The sequence below is a fragment of the Molothrus aeneus genome, chromosome 23, assembly GCF_037042795.1.
Source record: "Molothrus aeneus isolate 106 chromosome 23, BPBGC_Maene_1.0, whole genome shotgun sequence".
Taxonomy (NCBI): domain Eukaryota; kingdom Metazoa; phylum Chordata; class Aves; order Passeriformes; family Icteridae; genus Molothrus; species Molothrus aeneus.
In genome coordinates, this window is record NC_089668.1 from 3954901 (window position 1) to 3978825 (window position 23925).

At 50.4% G+C, this 23925-nt stretch overlaps 1 protein-coding gene across 1 annotated transcript in view; it reads right to left on the bottom strand.

Moving 5' to 3' along the window:
• The window catches only part of EPHA10 (EPH receptor A10), a 33658-nt gene extending 17642 nt beyond the window's left edge, over positions 1–16016 (bottom strand). Inside the window, exons 1-5 of the mRNA XM_066564677.1 lie at positions 15887–16016; positions 14698–14762; positions 12603–13272; positions 5292–5447; positions 3627–3968 (exon numbers count right to left, since the gene is read on the bottom strand). Coding sequence (XP_066420774.1) covers positions 3627–3968; positions 5292–5447; positions 12603–13272; positions 14698–14762; positions 15887–16016 — 1363 coding nt within the window. The remainder of the gene's footprint in view (positions 1–3626; positions 3969–5291; positions 5448–12602; positions 13273–14697; positions 14763–15886) is intronic.
• Between the last annotated feature and the right edge of the window lie 7909 nt (positions 16017–23925).

The window sequence follows — 23925 nt, forward strand, 5'->3', positions numbered from 1 at the left end:
CAGAGTCAGGACTCCAAGGAACCATGTGCTCCAAGGAGCAGCTGCCCAGGCTGTCCCTGCCAGCTGTGGCTCCGTGTCCTGCCCACGCAGGGTCCCCTCCTCGCAGTGAGGTCTGACAGACAAACTCAGGACACAACTTCTCCCCAGTTCTCCTCTTCTTTGCTGATAGGAATGGGTTAACCATCACTGTCACCCCTTGCCAATGGTGCAGAGGCAAGAGGAACCAGGGCAGGGCAGCCCCAGCCTGGCACCCTCAGCAATAAAAACTGTCAGTGTTCCAAGAAACTTCCAAGCCTCAGCTGCCTGGGTAATTCCCAGCCACCACCTGCATCTGGAGACTTGACAGCTCAACAAGAGACATTGATTTTGAGCAGATTACAGGATTAATTATCCACGTTCTTGACATGCATTTCAGTTCCCTCAGGAGTACACAGTACGAGCAAGGGGCTGAGATTTCCCCCTTCCCCAGGGGAAAAGCTGTTCTGAGCAGCCAAGGTATTGGGAAGGATGAAAGTTTGACAAGAAAGTCTCACAGTTATGTATGCTTAGCAGAAAGATTTTTAAATGTAGAATCTGAAGAAGGAATAGAGATGGAAGCAAGTTTTGATATAGAAGAAAAGAATTGCTGAGCCAGTCTCACTGGATAACCAAGGAGGCAAAGGGTGTGTTAGTTAGAAGGGGTCTTTATGGCTTAGAGCAAAGGATAAACCCACCCCAAATAAGATGTTTTTACCAAGCAGAAAGAGAGCACAGGCAAACAAACCTGCCAATATTGCTAGTAGAAAAAAGGTCTCAGAATTTTCTACTGCAAAAAAACTGAAAACCAACTTCTAGCTTAAACTGTAATGTACTAATTTTAGTGATTGGAGAACAGTAACATGAATATGGTAATTACAGTAGTTATGATAGGCTATAGATAAAAGTTAAGGTATAGATTGGTTCTATTGTATTAAGATGCTCAGCAAAGTCTAGAATGCATTGTAACCAAAAGAAAAGTCTAGAATGCATTGTAACCAAAAGAAAAGTATAGAATGCATTTGTAACCTAAACTAAAGGGTCTCCAGGCCTGCCTGCAGCTGGAGCTGACAGCTGTAGGCACAGCTCTGTCACCCACGACCCTGGACTGCTGTAACACCTTGGATGCAATAAACTGCATTTTGGAGAGCAGCCTGGAGTCCTGCATCTCTCATTTAGGCTCTTACACCAAGGCATGGCTGGCATCACTGACTTGCTGCTTTGCTCCCTAAAAGAACAGGGCACTCACTGCCCACACCTGAGCTTGAGCCAGCTCAGACCTGGGGGCCCAGGCAAGGTGACAGCCTCTGCCTGCACCAGGCTGGAGGAATGGCTTCTCACCAGACCTCTCTCAGCTCACCCCACCCCAGCCTGTTCTCTGTGCCCCTGGCCTGAGCTCAGGAGGCAGAAGACCTTCCCAGAGCTAAATCCATCCTTGAACAGCAAAGATTCTAATGAGGAGTGACACCTCAGCTGAGGAGCAGTCTGCAGCACAGCATCCCCCAATGGAGCCACAGGGATTATGGCATGAGGGAAGAGAAAGCAGCAATGTGCACAAAAAACCATTTGATCAAGTGGTGGGAAAATTATTTCTAACAAGATCAAAGTTTAATCTCTTCAGATGAAATTGTTGGCCACTTTCTGCCAAGAGGTACCTGAGGATCATCTGTCTCCATTAACTGTGGCTTGGGAAAGGCTTTTCATGCAAATTAATAATGTAACTGCAGAGGAATGGACAAGGACACGACAAGCCAGAGCTGACTGTCCTTCAGCAGAGCCAACAGCACAGGAGGGACCTGACTGTCCTTTAGCACAGACAACACCTCAGGAGGGACTCCTGAGCCAACCCCTCTGGTCAGGGACCTGTCCACAGGCACAGGCACTCACTTCCCCTCACCTGAGGGGACATAAATGGAGGGAACAGACAATTACAGTAAGAATTGTGTCACAGACCAGCACAGGATAGAGAGAGGAAATCAATTTTTTTGTTTCTGAATGATAGCCAACATTTGAATTATCTATTTTAAGGAGGATTTTTTGATGAATGGGCTGGAAATGCTGTTTCATCAAAGGGGGTTTTTATGATTTATAAATTCAAACTGCAGCCAGATCTCAGAGCAGACTTGTCCCTTCACAGCCCAGGCTGTCACCAGGCTCACTCCTTGTGTAGGAGTGATGGGGGTAGGACGGTGGGGATGGACAGAGAGCAGAGATCTCTGCAGCCAGGGCTGGGAACTTGGGGTTTATTGCAAAGGGCCTGGGTGCAGGGCCCTGCTGGGAGCTGCCAGCCACAGCTCAGAGCAGGCCCAAGAGAAGAGAGGGGGAGAGAGGATGAGAGAGCGAGGTTCCCATTACAGTATCATAAATCTTCTTCTGTGCTGAATATTCTGATTCTCACTAACCAGTCTAGTCCAAGATACAAATCCTACAGCATTTCCATACAGCCTATAGGAATCATTCCATTACCACACTGGGTTACATTTTAAACCCTAAAAACTCCTCTTTGGGCCCCTTCTGCCAAGCTGGCAGGGTCTGCTCTGAGCCTTGGGCCTGTCTGCAAGCAGAGGGGATTGTTTGATCAAAAGGGGATCACCTTCAGCTGGCCATGCCATTGTTTTCCAGTTGTTCAGGAACTGAGGGATCTCAAAGCTTGCTTTCATTTCAATCTCACTTAGAGTTTCCATATTCTCAAAATCTTTTGCCAGGCAATCATATTTATAAGGCTTTCCTGTTTCATCTTCCCCAACAACACCTTGCCTCCCAGAGAAGTGTCAGTCACAAAATGCCAGAACAAAGCAGCCCCAGGGGGACAAAGCAGGGAGCTGTCCCTGTGCATGCTGTTGCATTGTGATTTCAGGGCTTACCCCAGAACCTCGGGTCCCTGCCCTGATAATTCCCTCCCAGGTGTGTCAGTCACCTCTCCTTTCCCCTCCCAGCCCTGTCTGTCACTCCTGGAATTCCAGAAGGGCCTCGAGTGATTGGCAGATCCAAAGGATGCCCTCTACCCCTGGGGGGCATTGGGCCATCCAGGTGTCCTTTGTCCCTTTGTCCCTCCCCTCCTGTCCCTGCTTGGTGCCTCCCTGCCCCTTCCCTGCCCCTCTCCCCGGGGTTAAAGGAGCAGCAACCACGGGCTCAGGGAGTTCTGTTGGAGCTGGTGCTGCATTCAGAGGCCTGAGGGCCAGAATCAAGCTCTGGATCCAAACCCTCCATCAGAACCGACTCCTTTCCTTCACCATCCCCTTAAAGCTTCTCTGCCAGAGGGAAACCCCAGGAGCAGCCCCTGTTATGGGGGGAAGCTCCATCCCAGCACCACCAGAGCTCCTGCAGGCCTGGACTTGTCCCCACGTGCCAACTGCAGCACCCAGGCAGGCAAAAGTGTCTGTGGGGTGAAACACCACACACCCAGCCAGCCAAAAGTGTCTGTGGGGTGAAACACCACACACCCAGGCAGCCAAAAGTGTCTGTGGGGTGAAACACCACACACCCAGCCAGCCAAAAGTGTCTGTGGGGTGAAACACCACAGTTGCCACTATTTAGTTCAGCAGCAAGGCCAGAGAAGCTCAGGCACGTCCCATCCAGCTATATTGGTACATTCCAAGAGTGTCACCTACCTGTGTGCCCAGTGGACACGTTGACCTCAGCGTACTGCTGGCCTCCCAGCGGGCTGACGGCTGAGACGCCATTTTGCGCCAGCACTCGGATGGTGTAGGTGACGTGCGGCAGCAGGTTCAGCAGGGTGGCCGTGCGCTCCACCAGCCCCGTCTGCTGCGGCACGAAGCCCACGCTGGTGCCACACTGCTGGCAGTGCCCTGGTGGCACCGTGGGGCAGCGGGCACACCACAGGCTGTAGGTGAGGTCGCTGCGGCCGCCCGCGTCGGCCGGGGCGCTCCAGTGCAGCACCAGGGAGGACTGGCGCAGGCTGTACACCAGGTTCCTGGGGGCTGAGGGGGGGCCTGCAAGGAAAAGAGGGTCAGTGCTCAGGTGTTGGGGTAAACACATGGGAATGTGCTCCCTGTTAGCAGAGTGACTGAATTATTCTTTGTCTGCTTCAAAAGGAAAAAAAGGCCACAAGTTTCTCTCCCAGTTTGGACCTTGGGGACTTCACCTCAGACCTGGGGCTGTCCAATTGGACAGAGGCCAAGAGCTGCCACTTAGTTAATTCACTAGAAAAGGAAAAGAACAAAGGAAATAATCACTTTTGTGGGGTGTTTTAGCAGAAGCAAGAATCTCTTGCCCCTGCAAAACCTGGCACGGTTTTTCTCTCTAAGAGCTTTGTTATTTTGCCTTTTATTAAACCTTTTTCTGTTTCCAACACTACCTCAGAAGCCATCCTGGTAATTTTATGCCATTTGGGGTAGCTGAGCTGTCCCGGGTGTGATGGGTTTCTCTGAGAGCTCATAAGACCTGGCTCAAAGAGGAACACATCACAAACCTGTAGGTCCTCTCTGGGAGCAGCAGAGCAGGTGCTGGGGGTAGAGCACAGGGGGACAGTCCTGGACAGCCACAGGTAGGGGTGGCATGAGGGGACACAAAAGTTCTGGACAGCCACAGCCAGGGATGGCACAAGGGCACAGTCCTGGACAGCCAGGGGTGGCATGAGGGGACAGTCCTGGACAGCCACAGCCAGGGGTGGCACGAGGGCACAGTCCTGGACAGCCAGGGGTGGCATGATGGGACACAGAGATCCTGGACAGCCAGGGGTGGCACAAGGGGACAGTCCTGGACAGCCACAGCCAGGGGTGGCACGAGGGGACACAGAGGCACAGTGGGATGCGGGACAGAGGATGCCAGCTGCAGGGATGTGTGTGCATCACAAACCACAGCTCACAGTGTGCATGAGGAGCACCTGGCTGGTCCCAGAACCTCTCTGAGCGGCACCAGCCCCGGGAGCCCACTCCTGGTCAGACACTGCCCAGCCATGCTCTGCAGACATGGAGGGCTCCTCATCCCTGTGCTGCCAGCTGGACAGCATCCATCACCAGAGCAGCTGGAGTCCAGTCCAATTAACTAGAGGCCATTTAATTAAAACCTGTGAATTATAGTGACTAAATGACAGTGCCCCAGTTTATCAGGGAGTCTGTGAGCCTGACTGCACATCTGCCTCAGCAGTCTGGGTTGTAGGGACAGCCCCTCCATCCCCTGCATCCCCTGCATCCCCTCCCCAGTGCAGCATCCCCCCAGCACAGACTGAGATGAGCACACAGAGCAGGCAGGCACAGCTCTGGGCACCGCAGGACAGACAGAGTGCCTGGGCAGACAGACAGACAGAGACGTACGTGTGCAGGAGGCAGATGGTGGGTCTGAAGGAGACCTGGAGTAATTTGTCTGGCACAAACAGAAGGTGGAGGCTTCCTCATGTGTGAAGCTGTGCTCAGGGCATGGAGAACAGAGAGGGAGACGCAGGGAGAGCTTGTAAAACCCTGGAAGGCAAGCTGAAAGAGAGAGAGGTTAAGGGAAGACCCACACAGGGACACATCTGATGACTGCATTTCCCTGTTTCCTGGAGCCTCCTTTGCAGACACCACCCTCTAAGCTGCTTTCCCTGAGCACCTGCATGATCCTGGCACCAAGAAAAAAAGACGTCCCTGGGTTTTACCTATTTGGGTTGTGTAGCTCTGCACTGACTTTCACAGTAATGTCATTCCCTGTCTAGGGTACTGGATAAACTAGGAAAAATAGCAAATGTTAAAATTACTCCCAAAATTTCCAGTTCTCTCTTCAGAGTTTGAGAAACCAAATCAAAACTTGTAGTGTATTCATAGAATGGAGACAGAGTGTACTTTTTCCTTTAGTTAGGCAGCACTGACCACCCCACAGGGCAGAAATATCACTGCATCAGACAGGAAAATCAATCCTGTTTACAAACATGATGGGATCCAAGCACTAAACCCAGACCCCATCCCTCAGATGTGGCTGTCACACAAATCTGACATCTCATGGCAGGAAACTGAATATTTCCAATTAGAAGTGTCTTTCAGAATAGTCCACCCTGTTTTCTAACAGCCAGAAGTAAGTTTACAGAAGTGCCTGACATTAATACTGGCACAAAATGCCCCAATCTGCATGTCCCAGGAGCAGGCACCACAACCCCATGTGAGTGTGTCCCACAAGGAGCCATGGGCTTCACTTGCTAATTTTTTTCCCTTGGCTGTCCAAACCTTGCCCTTGAAAAGAACAGAAGTGCCCAGCACATGTGATGCATCATGTGTGTGTCTCTGTTTCTTTTTTCAGACAAACTCCCACCCTCTTCCACCTCATCCTACGAGTGTTTTTCTTGGTCTCCAGCTGGTTTAGGTGTCCCTGTCATTTCACAGTGCTTATTTCTGCAGTGGGTATGTGACAGCTCTTGAGGGGATCAGGTCATCAATTTATAGAATGAAATTCTCTTTTTTTGTACACTGCTTTCTATCCTGCTCCTGGTCCTCTGGTGCTACCACGACTAAATTATTAAACAATGAAATTCAATGATTCATTGTCCCAGAGCCAAAGAGAAGCAGTCAGATGGGTCAGATGGATCAACTGCCTCTCTCCAGCTCCACCATGCTGACCACAGGAGCTCCTCAAGCAGGGAGGAGCACACTTATGATCCTGTCCCTGCCAGGGAGAGCACATTCCCCTCTGTGTAACACTGCCAAACCAGCAGCACTCATTTCTGAGGCAGCTTGGCTAATTACCCAGCATGAAGCAACCTTGGGAAAGGCTTCTCTTAGCACCTCATCTGACACAGCTCCTCAGGCAGGACAGGGTGTTTTTGGAGAGAGCAACGTCCTCTCTTCATTCCCAGCCCGTGCCATGGGGAAAGCAGGGGTAACTGAGGATGCAGACCTAGAAAATGCATGGTTTCCCACTCCAGTGGCACAGGACAGCTTTCCATTTCCCTTCCCAGTGAAGTCCTACCAGCAGCAGTGCTGTGTGTGCCAGCATGAATTAATAACAGCTGCAGCCTCACTCAAAATGCCTATACAGGCATTTATAATTAACACTACAACTCGCTTGTCTTCCAAAATCAATTCCTTTCCAGTTTTGGTCCTGGAATTGTATTTGACAAAGTTCATCTGCTTTAATGTGTGTTAATTTTCTCTGTTGAAGCAGACATTCATAAAAATGCTCTTTAGGAAAGCCACAGCTGGGGAAACAGGCAGCCAGCACTGGGGGTGCCACAGCAAGAACCAGGACAGCACCACAGGCAGCCTGACAGCCCAAACCCCTCCCAGCAAAGGGCAGACTGGGAGCACTGGGCCCCTCCAGCCCTCCCTGAGCAGCACTCAAACCTGCAATGTCACCACTGTCACCCAAATTGTTCACAATGCATCCCTCACAGGAGCTCTGCTGACCCCTCACTGCACCAGGCTGGCACAGCCCTAGTCCATCCATCCAAACCCCATTATCAAGTCACTGTTTATTATGTTCCAAACATTTCATCAGTGCTTCAGAGGCAAAATGCCTCAGGCCAGCAGAGTGGGAAGGAGGGGACAGCAGCCCCAAGGAGGGACAGATGCTGCCAGCCAGTGCCCATGGACAAGGACAGGCTGCCCAAACCAGACAGGGCACCAAATCACTGACAGAACAGAGCTTCAGTGCTGCACTGAGGTGGCCAAAGAGCCTTGCTGGAAACATCCTTGGGTGGCAGAGAGGCTCCTGCCCCCTCCACACTGAGTTTGGGGTCTCACCTTGCCTTAGTGCACCAGCTGTGATCAATACTGCAGGCAGAGAGAAGGGACAGCACTCATGTCCAGTCTCTGTGCTTCTGTGAGAGGGACAAAGTCAGCATGAGGAGCAATCAATGCAAGCACTGAGTCAGGCTCACCTTGCTTCCATGTCTGCCAGGATGGGAATGTTGGGCTGCACCACCCCAGAGAATCCAAAAGCCTTCCATACAGTTTGGAGGTTTTTAATAACTGGTTTTTAACAAGCAGCCTAGGGTCCAACACATTGCCAGCAATTCTGACACCTCTAAACAATGCTACTCTGTAATTTTTGTCCTTGTTAAATAATTTGTAGAGTACTAAAACAAAAACCTGTGTCCAAGGGCAAGATCCTTGTGCATCCCCAACAACAAACTCTTAACAGCAGAAATTAAATTTAGCGATTTAGTCCAGAAGAAAGACAGTCTGGAAATATCTACCAGAGTGCATTTGATGAATCCAGCCAGGACTGACAGAACCTCATTGCTATTTATGCCAGAATGTTCCTCAAGGACACACTGAAGCAGGCACATCCGCTGAGCCAAGTGCAATTCACTGTTGTGTTCTCAGCTCCCTAATGCAGCCACCAAGCAGCTCCTGGTGAAGGACTGGCTGACCAGTCAGACAGACAGAAGGACAGCCTCTGCAGCACCCTGCTGAGCACTCTGGCTCACACAAACCCCCTCAGCTGTGGGCAAGACATGTCCCCTCTGGATTTCAACAGCCCATCCAACACGTTCATCCAGCAGCCAGATATCCATGACCTTAACCTCACAGGAATCCTGCAAACAACTTGTGATGCTTGTAATTGTCAGAGCAGCTTGCTCTGAAATGAAATGTCACGGAGCGATTTGTGTGTGGATCTGTCACGACTTCCAAAGGCAGAATTATTTCAGACACGCTGTGAGCAGCAAGGGAACGTGCAATCCCAAATGATGAACACCTCCAAGGCTGGCCATTACTGCAGAGAGACTCATTTTGCTGCTCCATGTGCGTGGCTGGTGGGCAGCAGCACCCAACACCCAGCTGATCCCACCTCACAACCTCCCCTCCACATGCCCAGCTTCAGAATTCTTCTGGAATTTGCTCTGGAATTCCCTCCAGTTCCACACAGCAGCATGCACAGGGCCTGACTGTGGGATGCCTGTGGCTGCATCTGTGATGAAAGCAAAACCTGGTGCTTTGTGCAACTTGCAGAGCCCCAGGAGGAAAAATAAATGTATGCATAATCCTCCAGCATCAGTCAGCAGATAAAGAACACTCCAGGAGCACTTACAGGTTTGTAAGCTAATGTATAAAAGATGAAACAAATCAAAAGCTCCAAGTGCTGTACATTTGGATCCATCTTTTTTCTATTTAAACAGAAAAGCAGACCTCGGGCTTCAGGAGGTATCTTTGCAGTAAATGACAAAATATTGTCACTTATTGTTTTAAATTCCTCTAACTTTCAATGGAACCATTTCTTTTCCACCTAAGGACACTGCAGTGACACAATGCTGTGGTGGGACACGTCCAATGGACAGAAGAACATCTGACTCACCCCACATCCCACTCCCACCCTAAACCTCTGCTTTCTCCCTAAGAGAAGTGCAAATAAATCTTCCTTGTGTCTTGTCCATAGCAGGCTGAATTCAACATGCTGCTCAAAAATCCACCCAGTGATGCAGACTAGGAGGGGGAATTTCTGTTATTCCCCATTTCAAACAGCACCTGTGGACAAGGCTGTCCCTCAAGCCACCTCCTGTGTGAGGTTTTAAAGAGATGAGCAACCCTCATCTCTTTAAAAGGTCACTTAAAAATCCTGACAAAGCACTAGAAACTATTCCAACTCTAAAACTGTTTCCAGTGATGTCATTCCCATGTAGCCAAGGGACAGGGACACTAATTAGACCATCATTGACCAGACCAAGCAGGGCTCCAGGTGCTGGTGGGGGCAGCAGAGCATGGGACACAGCAGCAGGGCAGAGCTGGCCCCTGCCTGGGCTGTCAGAAGTGGAGGAAAATGAATTGAGGAGGAAACTTTGCCAGAGCACAAATTTACTGTTTCAGTCAAAGAAGAGTGGCTGGCAGTTATTTTTGGTAACTGCCCTCCATCATATTAATGCAATATCTGGTTTAAGTTGTCTCATTTGCAGCAAATCTGGCTGGTAAATATTAACCTTGAGCTTTGTTGAAATTCTCCTTGCAGATATTACTAGGGATTGGATAGAAGAGAGGAAGCAGGAGGAGACAACTTTGAATGAAAATGTCGGGCAGATCCCCCACATCAGGGCTTCATTTACACACAAACTATTGCTACACACCACAAAACAACAGCACAAAGGGGCTACAGCTCACACCTGACAAAATTAATGGCAAAAAGACAACAAAGCTGAGAAGGCAAGTGAAAACAAAACAGGGATGGACAAGGGATCATCCACAGAGCACAGGACTGCCCAACTGCCTGCTGTGCATCTGCTGGGAATGGGTTTTATGGTCAGAGTAAGCACAGAGCAGCAGCTGGCTACAGAGATACATCAGACAAGACAAGTCTGAGTGCATTTTCAGTGACAAACTCTCCTGTTCTTTGTGGGTGGATGTTAAACAGGCACTAAAGTTGTGCAGTCCCACCCCAGAGATGGCTGCACTCCACCAAACACCAAAACAATTCATCAGAAACATGCAAACTTGTCAGGAGTGCTGGAGCAGTGGTGCAGGACAGGATGGACATGGAAAGACTCAGCTTTCCTGCAGCCAGAATTAGCAGAGTCAGAAATCCTATTGTCCTTTTTGTCATCTCCCCTAATTTCAGAGCGAGGACACAAACCTTCTCTTGGTACAGGATGCTTTCAGTAATTGAATCAGGGTTACAGGGACACCAGCTCTGCCACCAAGGTTAAACACCTTCACCAGTTCATCTCCTGCTTCCTCCACTGCTGCCACCTCCACAGTCCTGCTGCCACCACCCTGGCCCCCATGCCACCCCACGGGCACCAGCAAAGCCCCCACCACCCCAACTCCACCACCCAGAGCTCTCAAGGCCCACAAAAGCTGCAAAAGAGACTGTGGCCAAGAAGTTTCGTGCAGGATTCACACCCTCTGAACCCTCCAAAGCCTTCACAGGATCACAGTGGTGGTGCCAGGTGTGTTGTGCCATCACTTGGCTGGTTTTACACCCCCAAACTCCCAAAGCATCCACCTGCCTCCAGCTCAAGGGCTTTTGTCCTCATTGAAGAATTTCCACAGCTTTCATCAGGAATCTTTTAAAGCTATTCACTTAGCACTATGCTAATGCAGGGCTGCAAACAAACCCAAAACTTTCAACCCTTAAAAACTATTTTCTGATATTTGACCAGACATCAGACGCTGCTCCACAGAGAATGACTAATGACCTGCTTTCTGTGAGAGGGGAGAGAAACTTAATTATGTCCATTAAATTACTTCAAATATTTTTCCTCAGAGAATATGAATTATTTAAACTCGACACAGAGAAACCTGAAACATTAGCAAAAGCCTTCTGGGACTCACTATGTAAATCCCCACTCCAAACAGATGTGGAAAGCATGGCAAGCTGCCATGCAGCCACTGAAGCAATCAACAGCACTGAGATTTCAATTTGATAGCTTTAATAAGGTCTTCTTAAGGAGAAGCCACTGCCCAGAGCACTGGGAAGGGCATCCCACCACCAGGAGGAAGGCAGAACCTCCAGCACAGTGAGAAGCCTGGAGGTGCTCCTGAAGGGCAGAAAGCTCAATCTCCTACTGCACCTCCTGCCTCCAGTGTCAGGTAACTCCACCTGCCTGGGACTTATTTAGCTGTTTCCTCTCAATGTGTTTGTGAGGTGAAAAGGGAGACATCCAAGGCATCATCTGGACAGCAAAGGGTCTTTTCAGATGTGTTTTACTGAAGAATTCACCTCCTCTCCCAGGTCCCAGCTGGCAAGAAGGTGCCCAGAGGTGGCATTAGCCCAGCAACTCTCTCCATTCAGAGGCTGCACACTCTGAGGAAGAGCATGACAGCCAGCATCCCACACCTGGCTCTCACCTGCCTTTGAAAGGAAGATGGAAGTGGTCACAGCCCCAGGTTCATTAGTGGGATGCCTTGTTAAGGCAGAGGGTGCATCCATTTGTGCAGCTGCCCTTAAACACAACCTTGTGAGCTGTAAAGTCACTAAATCATTAAACCGTGTCCAAAGCGTATCAATAGGGATATTAATGTTCTAGAGTAATTTTAACATTACAGATAAAGCTGTGGGAAATGCCTGACAGCATCCAGAGCTCTGACACATCTGCCCAAGCAGCCCCATGCTGCAGAGCAGCCCCATGCCACCCTCCAAACAAAGCTCTGGTGCTTCACTGGGGAGCTGCCATCACCCAAACAAATATATTGCTGCAAAAGACAATTCTACTTATCCAAATATCCAACATCCAATATCCACTTATCCAAACTGTGCTCAGGCACAGAGAGGCCTGGCAGCAGTCCTCAGCCCACCAAACCCACTCTAATACATCACCATGCTGCAGAGCAGCCCCATGCCACCCTCCAAACAAAGCTCTGGTGCTTCACTGGGGAGCTGCCATCACCCAAACAAACATATTGCTGCAAAAGACAATTCCACTTATCCAAATATCCAATATCCACTTATCCAAACTGTGCTCAGGCACAGAGAGGTCTGGCAGCAGTCCTCAGCCCACCAAACCCGCTCTGACACATCTTGCCCAAGCAGCACTATGCTGCAGAGCAGCCCCATGCCCTCCAAACAAACCTCTGGTGCTTCACTGGGGAGTTGCCATCACCCAAACAAACATATTGCTGCAAAAGACAATTCCAGTTATCCAAACTGTGCTCAGGCACCAGAGAGCTCTGGCAGCAGCATGAACTGACACAGACCAAAGCTGCCAGGACACCAATGGCCACTTTTACCTCTGCATGCCCCATCCTTCTCCTCGAAGCCAGGGCTGCACATGCATTTCCCTATGGGCACCAGCCACTCTCCCTCTGCGCTGCAGTGCATCCGAGGGGGGTTATCCACATCCACTTCAGCATGGGCTACACAGGTGCCCTGCACCTCCACCAGCGTCACAAAGGCCGTCTCTGCCACCGTGTCGGGGAACAGGGCCAAGTTCTGCACCGTGCTCAGACACTTCTTGTAGTAGACCCGCACGGAGACCAGCGCCACGCAGGCACCCACGTCCTGGAAGCCCAGGTGGAAGCCTCTCTTGCTCAGGTGCCCAATCTCCCTGAGCTCAGTGTTGAGCTTCATCTTGCGCTCGCCCAGATCTCCCTGCGTGAAGCTCTCGTCGGCAGCGATGGTGTCGATCTTGGTGTGCTTCCCCTCATGGACGCTCCAGCCCAGGTCGGAGTCAGACTCCACGTAGTACAGGTTGAAAGTCTCCTTGCAGGTGCTCGTCACGCCAGGGATGCTGTTGCAGTCCCTCAGGGTGAACTTGAGCTCGATGAAGATCCTCTGGCCGTCACGCCGGGCGATCCAGCCCGTCTGCAGCCAGTTGTTCTGGTTGGGCTCCATCACATTGCACACCTGGTACGTGCGGATGGGCTTGTAGGTCTCATCCACGCCGCTGATCTCTTCCCACTGGGGACAGAACACAAAGCTCAGGAGCTGGCCCAGCAGAGACACACCAACCAGCATAAATGGCACTGCCACAGCCTCCCCACCAATTATGCTGTAGGCACCAAACCCACCAGCTGCAGTAACCCTGCTCCTGGACCACCCAACACCTGAGCTCTCCACAGAGGTACAAATGTGCAAACGCAACCAGAAAGGCACCAGGTCTTGGAAAACAAAGCTTGATTCTGGACACATCATCTGATAAAGAGCCAGAGCCTTCATCTCCCACACACTCCTCAGATTCTCCATCCCTGGGAAGGTGCTGTAGGCACTGGAAGTCCTCAGCCCACTGAACCCACCAGCTGCTCCTGGACCAGCCAACACCTGAGCTCTCCACAGAGGTACAAATGTGAGGATGCAACCAGAAAGGCAGCAGGTCTGGGAAAACAAAGCTTGATTCTGCTTTGATCAAGCATCCTCTGCTGAGGAGCCGGAGCCTTCATCTCCCACACACTCCTCAGATTTTCTGTCCCTGGGAAGGTGCATCCACACAGTATAATGCTGGATGGGGTTGGGCCACCTAGAGAAATCCAAGATTTCCAAGAAATCCATCTCTAATCCATCTCTAAGGACACCAGTCACACCATCACATAAGGATGTCAAATGCCCTCATGAACAGCAGCAGCTTCTCTGCCAGGAGAAGTTTTAGCTACAACAGGACAAATCCTCCAATCCTACAAGTGAAACAGGGTTTCCCCAAAGCTATCAGCAGAGATTTCTGATCAGTGAAATGATGATTCAACCCTCACAGCCTGAATGACAACCTGGCAATATCCCAGAGCAATTCTTTCTGGGGGTAAATTTATGCAAAACAGTCAAAACATACCCAGAACAGAGTTCCTTCTACAAACAGCTGTGCCACACAGATGACTCCAGACCTATCACACTTCCCTCTGAACGCTTTATTTCCATTTAGGAAAATGAACCCAAAGGTGCAAGGAGCACAACTCCAAGCTCACTGAAAGTGACTTTAGACCAACACCAGCAGCAAAGCCAGGGGCTGACGAGACAAACACGACATGGCACAGCTCCCAGTGACCTCCCCAGCCACAGCCCTGGGATTCTAAGGGCTGGACTGACCCTTGGTGCTCATGCTGGTGTGCAAACCACAGCACAAAGCCTTAACTAGCCAGTGTTTATTGGCTTGTTTTAGGAGTGTAAAATCCCTTTGGAGGAGGGACCTCACTCCTTGCTCTGCTCCCAGAGGCTCCTGGCACTGATCATGCCAAGCTACCCATCGACCTTGAATGAGGAGGTCCCGTGGCTGCCAGCCCCACCCCAGCTCCGTGTAAACAAAGCTCTCACAGGCTGCTGCTGAGCACCAAGAAGCTGGCAGAGCCTTCCACCCTCTCCAGTGGTGCAGAGGGACAGTCCCACCCCCGTGCTTACCCCGTTGGATGGGTGTGAGGTCCAGCCCAGCTCTGCCTGCGATTCCTTGGAGTCCAGCAGGACAACTGCAGGCAAGACAACGTGTTAGGAAAACCACTGACACAGGAAATGCTGGTTAAGAAAAAGCTGGTAAAACCCACCGTGTCCATGCATTGGGAAGCTTAGTGGCATCTCTGCCAGGTCTCCAGCAGCCATGGCATCACCGTGTGAGCACGGAGCTGTCACTGCACACTCAGAACAAGCTCGCAGGTGCCTGATCAATGCCCTGAGGAATGTGCAACCCCAGGGACACCACAGCAATGCCACTGTACCATAACCACAGACAGCACTGCCACTGTACCATGCCCACAGCGTCCGGATGCTGGACCCGAAAGGCACCAGCAGCTGCTTTGAAAGAAGGATTTCCCTGGCAAATTTCCCTTTTCCCACAAAACAGCCAATTCTGTCTTTGACAGGAAGAGCTATTTCCCTCACTTCGCAGCTTCACGATCCTTCCACAGCCAGCAAACAGCCACAGCCCCGGAGCGGCAGCTTGAGCCTCGGGCTCAGACACTTGGAACGAGGGGCGCGGCGGCGCATCCCCGGCGGGCACATCCCTGACACCGCTCCGGGATGCTCCGGGACACCGGGAACGAGGGGAGCGGCGGCGCATCCCCGGCGGGCACATCCCTGACACCGCTCCGGGATGCTCCGGGATGCTCCTGGACGCTCTTCTCGCCTCCGGTACCAGTGGGGTCCGTCCGTGGCAGCGCAGTCCCCGCGAACACGGACCCCAGGCTCGAACCGTGTCACGGCACTGGCAGCGCGCTGCCTCGTGCCTCCGGTGATCGCGGGGACCGGGACACCCCGCGCTGACCCGGTCACTCCATGAGGAGGACCCGTCCGTCCTCTCCCGCTCCTCCGGCAGATCTCCACACCCCGGAGAGCGGCGGCACACCCGCCCCACAACCCGTCCGGCCAGCCCCGGAGCGACCCCAGCGCCGAGCCGAGCCGGCTGCTCCCGGTACCGCAACGCGCTGCGCGACCCGCCGCGGGCAACCAAAGCCGGGGCCGACGCGCCGAGGGGACACGGCGGTGATGGAGCACCGGGGACACGGCGGTGACGGAGCACCGGGGACACGGCGCGGGAGTGGCGAAGAACCGGGGGATGCCGGAGCATCGGGAGGCGCTGCCGCCACGCCCGGCTCACCCTGCTCGGCGGCGGCGCGGGGCAGCAGCGGCAGCAGGGGCAGCAGCGGCAGCAGGGGCAGCAGCGGCAGCACCGGCAGCAGTGGCAGCACCGGCAGCAGCAGCGGCGGCAGCAGCAGCGCCGTCTCCATGGCGCCGCGACTCCGCGCCCCGCGCCGCCGCTGCGCGCCAACCGCCGCCGCCGGGGCGGGGCCTCGGCCCGCGCAGCCAATGGGCGGCAGGGGAGGGGCGAAAAGGGGCGGGGCCAGAGCGGGAGGGCGGTGACTCTGGAGCCGGCTGAGGGAGGGCGGCCGCCGTGAGGGCTCGGGCACGGGCACGGGCACGGGCACGGGCACGGGCACGGGCACCGGCACCGGCACCGGCACCGGCACCGGCACCGGCACCGGGCGAGATCCTGAGGGAACGCACGGCCGTGCTGAGCTTTGTGCTGCTGGAACTGCTGCCCTCGCTGATGGCGAGATGCTGCGGCCGCAATCAGCAGCGCTTTGCCCCCTCATGCCCTCAGGACCCAGGAGAGCAGCGAGGCAGTCTCATCCCTGCCCGGGAATGTCGGCTTTGTCGAGGCCTCTGTCCTGCCTTTCTGTCTTGAAATGTTATTCCCGGCTTCATGGCGAGGTCCTCCAAGCCCAGCAGGTGATGTGAAAGCAAAAATGCCCAGAGAGAAAAGCCAGGAAAGGCAGCCCGGGCAGGGCGAGTCCTGCCAGACCCACACCCGGCACAATGCTGTGGCTGCCTGGGCTGGAGAGGCAATGCTTCAATTCCTGGCTGCATGGAGCAAACTCCAAGCTCACTGAAAGTGACTTTAGACCAACACCAGCAGCAAAGCCGGGGGCTGACAAGACAAACATGACACGGCACAGCTCCCCAGCCACAGCCCTGGGATTCTAAGGGCTGGACTGACCCTTGGTGCTCATGCTGGTGTGCAAACCACAGCACAAAGCCTTAACTAGCCAGCGTTTATTGGCTTGTTTTAGGAGTGTAAAATCCCTTTTTTGTTTCAGTAGTGTAAAAGCCAAGGTATTTGCCAGCAGCCTCCTGCATCGGGGACAGAACTCAACAAGGTTTGATTATTTAATTGTAGGTCTTGCAGGTTCTTGCAAAGTTGAGTCAGGCTGAATGCCCACTGGTTTTCCCCCTGATGGTGGATACTGTGATACCAAAGCAAACATTTATTCCTGTGGGATGTTCCTTTTGCTGTGATTATGTGTCAGATGTAAAATATTGCAGTATAAATTACAAGCATTGAGCCTCCATCCAGCCCAGCCCAGCCAGGCTCTGGTAGCCCATGCCAAGCCCTGCTCACAGGAGCTGGTGCTCAGACCTCAGGCCAAGCCCAGCTGGACATCTGGAGCCAGAGGATATTTCCAGCTCTCCATTTCTCAACATGGTCATTACCTTTCCTCTCTCTGTTAATTTTACTGGGGAGGAAATCCATTTATCAATGTTCTTCCTATCTAGGACAGCTCAGCATAGATCAGTGCTTGGTGAGCTGCTGCACCAGCCCTGGAGCCCCTCCTGCCATGCACCTGCAGCCCAGGAGCTCCTGGTGAGACCAGGAACAGCCACGCTGGCTGGGGGCCCATGTTCACACCATCAGAACCCTCCCTCCTTCATGTTACAGAGCAGGGAAGCAAAGACAGGGTTTATTTATAATCCTCCTCAAGTGGAAAGCAAAAGAAGTGACCCGTTATTACTGAAGATTTCTCAAGCCACCCAGGAAGAAAAGTGATATTTAGTTGTCGTTAAAGGCTCAGAACTGCATAACAATTTCATGCTATGTTAACTTCTAGGTTTTCTTTCGCATATAAATTTTTAAGGAGTAAAATAGAAAAACCCAGGCACTTGACCTTTAATCACAGTTATTTGTGTGATCACTCAAGTGTGGGAAAAAGCTAGTTTGTGCTTGAAAGATGCCCTTTAAAGGCAGATTGCTCTAATATGACACACAACTCTCACAGTGTAATATACAGGATCTGGCTTGCCTGCCTCCAGGCACAGCAGCTTCCTTTTAGTATTCACACACTGGGTCTTGCTGCTGGGACAGTGGAAGCTATCAATGTCATGAAGCAAATCAATCCAGACCCCTGGGACAGCTCCATTCACCACCAGGCTCCACAGGCATGTACACTTTCCTGTCACTGAGGAGCCAAGCAGGGGAAGAGGATTTTGGAAGTAAATGGAAGATTTTATGTTAGATATGTTTTACTAAAAGAAGGGTCTGTCCTGTTGAAAGCACACAGCTTATCCATTTATCAGAAATATTATTCCAAGCACTCATAAAATCTTGGTAGTGGAACAGCCAGAGGTATTTTAATTAAGATTTTAAGTATCATGCTTTGGGAAAATGCTCTCATGAATTTTGTTTCAGCAGCAGCACATGACAAAGCCATTGCTGGTGTGAAGAAAACAGAGAAACAGAGCAGCCTTTAATGGATTCTACTGGATTTCTTCACAAAGCCACAGCAGGGACAGGATGGAGAGATGCTGTCCTTGGGATGGCACAGCCCACAACAAGGGGCCAGTATCTGCAGGTGAAGGAAGAGGAACACCAGGCTGTCTGGGCATCTCTGCCACCATGATATTTTCTGAAAAATCCCTTTGCCAGGATTTCTTTTCCTGGGAAGCTGGGAAGCTTCAGCTTCTCCCTGTTTTGCTGCTTTGGAGTGTGATTTGGAGATTGTTCATCCAGCATGTGAATTGTTTTTACTTAATGGCCAATCACAGCCAGCTGTGTCAGACTCTCTGAGTCAGTCACAAGTTTTTATTCTTCATTCTTGTTAAGCCTTCTGATGTATTCTTTCTCTTTCTTTAGTATAGTTTTAGTATAGCATAATACGATATGATATAGTATAGTATAATACAGTATAGTATAATATAATATAGTATAATGTAATGTAATGTAATGTAATATAGCAGCCTTCTAAGAACTTGGAGTCAGATTCTCATCTCTCACCTCATCCTGGGGACCCTCACAAACAGCACAATCTCTGCTGCTCACATCCAGCTCTGGGATGCCCTTCCCCACTCCTGCCTGGAGCCTGCAGAGACAAGAGCAAAGGCAAAGCAAAGGCATCAGGTCAGCCAGGCTCCAGATTGTCAGGGGAACTTGTGCAAAGAGCAGGGCTAGCCCAGAAAATGTGTAATTGGCCAAGTTGAGCTATTACCTGCTGTAAGTGCAGACAGAAAGATAGTTTTGACACCACAGTGAAAATAACCCTCCTGGAAAAAAAAAAATCAATACAAACACCAAGGAAAGAGAATCAGAAACCAAGACCATCAATTCCTGAGATAAAGAGAGTTGAAAGTCTCAGTGGGAGGACAGCCAGATCGGTACTGAAAAACAAAACTTTACTTCTTTTGCTGACAAATTACTTTTTATGCTAAAGGACAAAGGAGCCATGAGGATGCAGGCCTCAATGTACAGCTGAAGGAGCAATCCTTGACAAAAGATGGGGCAAAAAAAAAAAGCCTCATAGAAGCTTTTGCACCTCTCCTTTCTCTTCCACATTTGCAATTATTATTGTACAATAAGAACAAAGGATTTCTGCAGTTTTGTAGTAGTTTTGGCATGTCACACAAACACACTCCAGGGCTTCTGCTGTGACAAGGGCAGAGGCAGAGCAGAGGAAGCAGCAGCAATACAGCACAAGCATGCCTGGCTTTAGGGAATATCCCACAGAGGAAAGTGGCTCAGACAATCATGTCCCAGTGGCACCTCACCAGTGTGCCACCCCCAGCTGCTGTTGCCAGGGCTCAGCCACTGCTTCTCTGTGGCACAGTGCTCCAGCCCTGCTCATCCCCTCCTGCTAACTGGCACAAATCACAGTGAAAATGGAATTTAATGTAAAGTTTCCCTGTCACAGACGTATTTTATGAAAAATCCCTTTGACAAGATTTTTCTCCTGAGAAGCCTCAGAAACGAAATGTGAACAATAATTATCTGCTGCTGTGGAATGCAACAGGTGCATCTTTGATTAGTATCGTGTAGTTGTTTTTAATTGATGGCCAATCACAGTCCAGCTGTCTCAGACTCTCTGGTCAGTCACAAGATTTTATTATCATTCCTTTCTGTTCCTTGCTAGCCTTCTGATGAAATCCTTTTCTTCTATTCTTTAATGTAATTTTAATGTATAATTTTCTTTTAATATAATATATATCATAAAATAATAAATCAGCCTTCTGAAACATAAAGTCAAGATTCTCATCTCTTCCCTCGCCCTGAGACCCCTGCAAACACCACCACACTTCCCAAAAATCTCCTGCTCAAAGCTGCACAGCCCAGCCTCAGGGCTGCAAAGGGAAAACCTTTCTACCTTCTGGGTTGTTTGTCTGCAAATACAAAGCAACCAGAGCTGTGCACTTGTTTTTTAACAGCTCTGTCTTTGTGTCAGATCTGTACTCTTTGCCTCACAATGTCTGCACTAGAAATGTTTTGCAGCAGTTCTTTAGCTTTCAAGGTAATCACATAAAAGACCCTTGACTGCATAAACACAGCTAATCTGGGTAAATGCCTTTAAGCATCTTTACATTTCTTGCTAATGGATTTCCAGGCAGCCCCCAGATATCCACGTCCTAGAAAATAATGTAAAATAGAGTGTCTAATTTTTTTAAATGCTTCACATTCATCATATACTGAGAAAATCCAGAGCTCCAGGCAGCATAACATCATTACACTTATGTAAGTCATCCCCTGTTCTGTCATCATCAGCATGAACCCTGCCTTTGGCTGGGGCACGGATGCACCCGGTGTTAAATTCCAACTCAGCCAGAGACAAATTACCACACGCTGCTAATTAGAGCCAGACAGGAGGGATCCAGGTGTCACAGCCTGGTGACAGAGCCTGAAGGGCACACGGAGGCCCTGAGCTCAGGAGATGTGTGTGGGATTTGCTCTCCTGGGAATAGTGGGAAGGCTTCTGGAGGAGGCAGGTGTAAGAGCTGAAATGAGGGATGTGGGACTCCAGGCTGCTCTCCAAAATGCAGTTTATTCCATCCAGGACATTACAGCAGTCCAGGGTCGTGGGGGACAGAGCTGTGCCTACAGCTGTCAGCTCCTGATGCAGGCAGGCCTGGAGACCCTTTAGTTTTGGTTACAATGCATTCTATACTTTTCTTTTGGTTACAGTGCATGCTATACTTTTCTTTTGGTTACAATGCATTCTATACTTTTCTTTTGGTTACAAATGCATTCTATACTTTTCTTTTGGTTACAATGCATTCTATACTTTTCTTTGCTGAGCATCTCAATACAGTAGAACCAATCTATACTTTAACTGTTATCTATAGCCTATCATAACTACTATAATTACCATATTCATGTTATTATTCTCCAATCACTAAAAGTTAGTACATTACAGTTTAAGCTAGAAGGTGTTTTCAGTTTTCTTGCAATGGAAAATTCTGAGACCTTTTTTACTTGCCACATTTGCTGCCTTGTTTGCCTGTGCTATTTTTCTGCTTGGTAAAAACATCTTCTTGTTTGGGGTGGGTTTATCCTTTGCTCTGAGCCATAAAACCCCCTTCTAACTAACACACCCTTTGTCTCCTTGGTTATCCAGTAAGACTGGCTCAGCAATTCTTTTCTTCTATATCAAAACTTGCTTTCATTTCTATCCTTCAGATTCTACATTCAAAAATCTTTCTGCCAAGCATACATAACTGTGAGACTTTCTTGTCAAACTTTCATCCTTCCCAATAGGCAGGAGCTGCCCCTCAGAGATGCTTTGCCCTGAGCACAGGGCAGGATTCCAGCACCCCAAAGGCTTCTTCCCCTCAGCCTGTCCCTCTGCTGTGACTTCCCACTCTGCAGAGGTGCAGAGTGAGAACTGAGGGAGAAACACCTCTGAGAACTGAGAAAGAAATGAAGATGTACCTCAAGTATAATGGTGCAAACAACCACCAACATAATTTTGGTACCAATTACAGTAATTTGAACAAAGAAGTTGTCCTACCTTTGATTTGCTCTCCTTCTCTTCCTGGCTGGTTTCATTAAATCCACTTACAGAGATTTGCAGCAGGTCTGTTCAAAGTGCTGTCATCAGGATTTTTATTTTCAGTCACATCAGAAATGGTTTTACAGCAGGCTGGTTTTGTTTCACAGAGGGATTTGTAGCATGTGGCCATCCCTCACTGTCAGAGGTGTTTTAGGCTGGTCCTGCTGGCTGTGTGGTTCTGAGGTGAGTGTCCAGGGTTCAGTGCCAGGGAAGAAGCTCCAGAGTGGCCACAGCAAGGGCCAGAGCCTGCCCTGGTGCCAGCAGCAATACAGCACAAGCAATATCCCTCCACAGCCTGAGTGCTTCCCAGACCTCCCTCAGCAGCTCCAAGCTGCACTGCACTGCACCTGCAGCCCAAACCTTGGTTAATTTGAAGACTAAAGTGTGCCAGTCTGGTTCACACTGCTCCTGAGGAGAGCACCCCTGTGCACCCCAAAGGGGGACCCCAAAGTGCCAATGCACCTTGGGCCTGGATTCCCCAGTTTCATGGTGTTTCCTCGATTTATTAAGAGCTTTTTCATGTTTATATCTTTGTGCTGATCATCATTTAAAATGCATTACCAAGATTTCTGACTTTCCTGGCCCCTCAATAATGTGGCAGTAAATGCCCCTTAACAACGAGGGCACTGAACTGCTGTGGATTTCCCTGCAGTGATTCTGCTCTGGCTCTTACTCACCAGGCAAATCAGAAATGCAACTTGTGTGGCACACTGATGAGGAAAGACACTTCAGGACTCACTTGGTAACTCAATCAGCACAAGACATCCACCAGTTCTCCCCCCCAGTCACAGGGTGAGGGCGATGGGGAGGTCATGCAGAGTGAGTCTTTTTCATTTGTCCGTGACAGAAGAAGGGAACGCATTTTGCAAATTATAATTAGCAATTGAATCCAGCTGTGGCTAATTCATAGATGCATTTTGCACTCCAGGAGACTCAGCACTTGGGCAGACTCTAAATAAGGCACCAGCATGGTGTGTCCAGCTCCCTGAAAGCTCTCCAGTAATTACAGATTGCTCAGTGCTCAGCAGAGAGCAGGACAGCTCTCCATGCCTGCAGGTTCCTCTGCTCCTGCTGCCACCCTGCCAGGGTGAGATGCAGCCCTGGAGAGACAGAGAGGCTGCCAGCTGCCAGCCCTGTGCTGAGGATGGAGAGGGGATCCTCACATCCCAGCCTGCTCCCATCCCAGTTCAGCCCTGGCCAGTGGTGGAAGGGGACTGGGGAAAGAGCTGCAGCTCAGGGGAGCAATAAATTCTGCTCCATTCTAATGGGGCACTCCAGGCCCAGACAGAAATTGGTGTATAGGTTCACAAAAATCCTGCTTGAATAAACAGAAAGGGAGGGAATGCTGGAGAGAACATCCAATCTGCATCATAATTAGGGGAAAAAAATAACAAATGGCAGAAACAACCTGTTCCCATCTGCAGCTGCAGTTTGTTCCTGCTGTATTGAACAGCCAGGCACCAAGCCTACCAGGAACCCTCTGTGGAAATGTACAAGTGTTTCATGCAATAAGAGTGGGAAAAGAGCCTCTTTTTATGTGTATTGCAGAATCTGCTGTAATGAAGCATCAGAGAGGATTTTATCTGGCACTGACTGCTGTCTCCAGCCTGGTACCAGAAGTGGGGGGCTCACCCCTGGAGGAGTCTCCTTGAGGAGAGCCCACATGGGTTCAGCAGTCAGGCTCCAGATCTAGGGGTCACCCTGGTGTGGGGCTGGGCCTGTGCCCCATGCAGTGGTTCAGGTCACTGTCACACTGTCACATTTGGCTACCCAGAGCAGGAAGATGCAGTTCCTCAGTGGAACTGAGGACTTTTCAGACATTATTCAATCCCAGACTGACTAATTTATCCATAAACCTTCCTAATGAGCCTGATAGTGTAGGAATGAGAGAAAGCAGCATTGTTATCTGTAAACAGCAGCAGCTGACAGCCTGTTTAATCACAGGCTGCATGACAGTGACATCGGTGGAGAAGAGGATTAGACACTTCTCCAATTACTCAAACAGCAAAGGCATGAACACTGAGCCTGAGGGTCACTGAACCCAAAA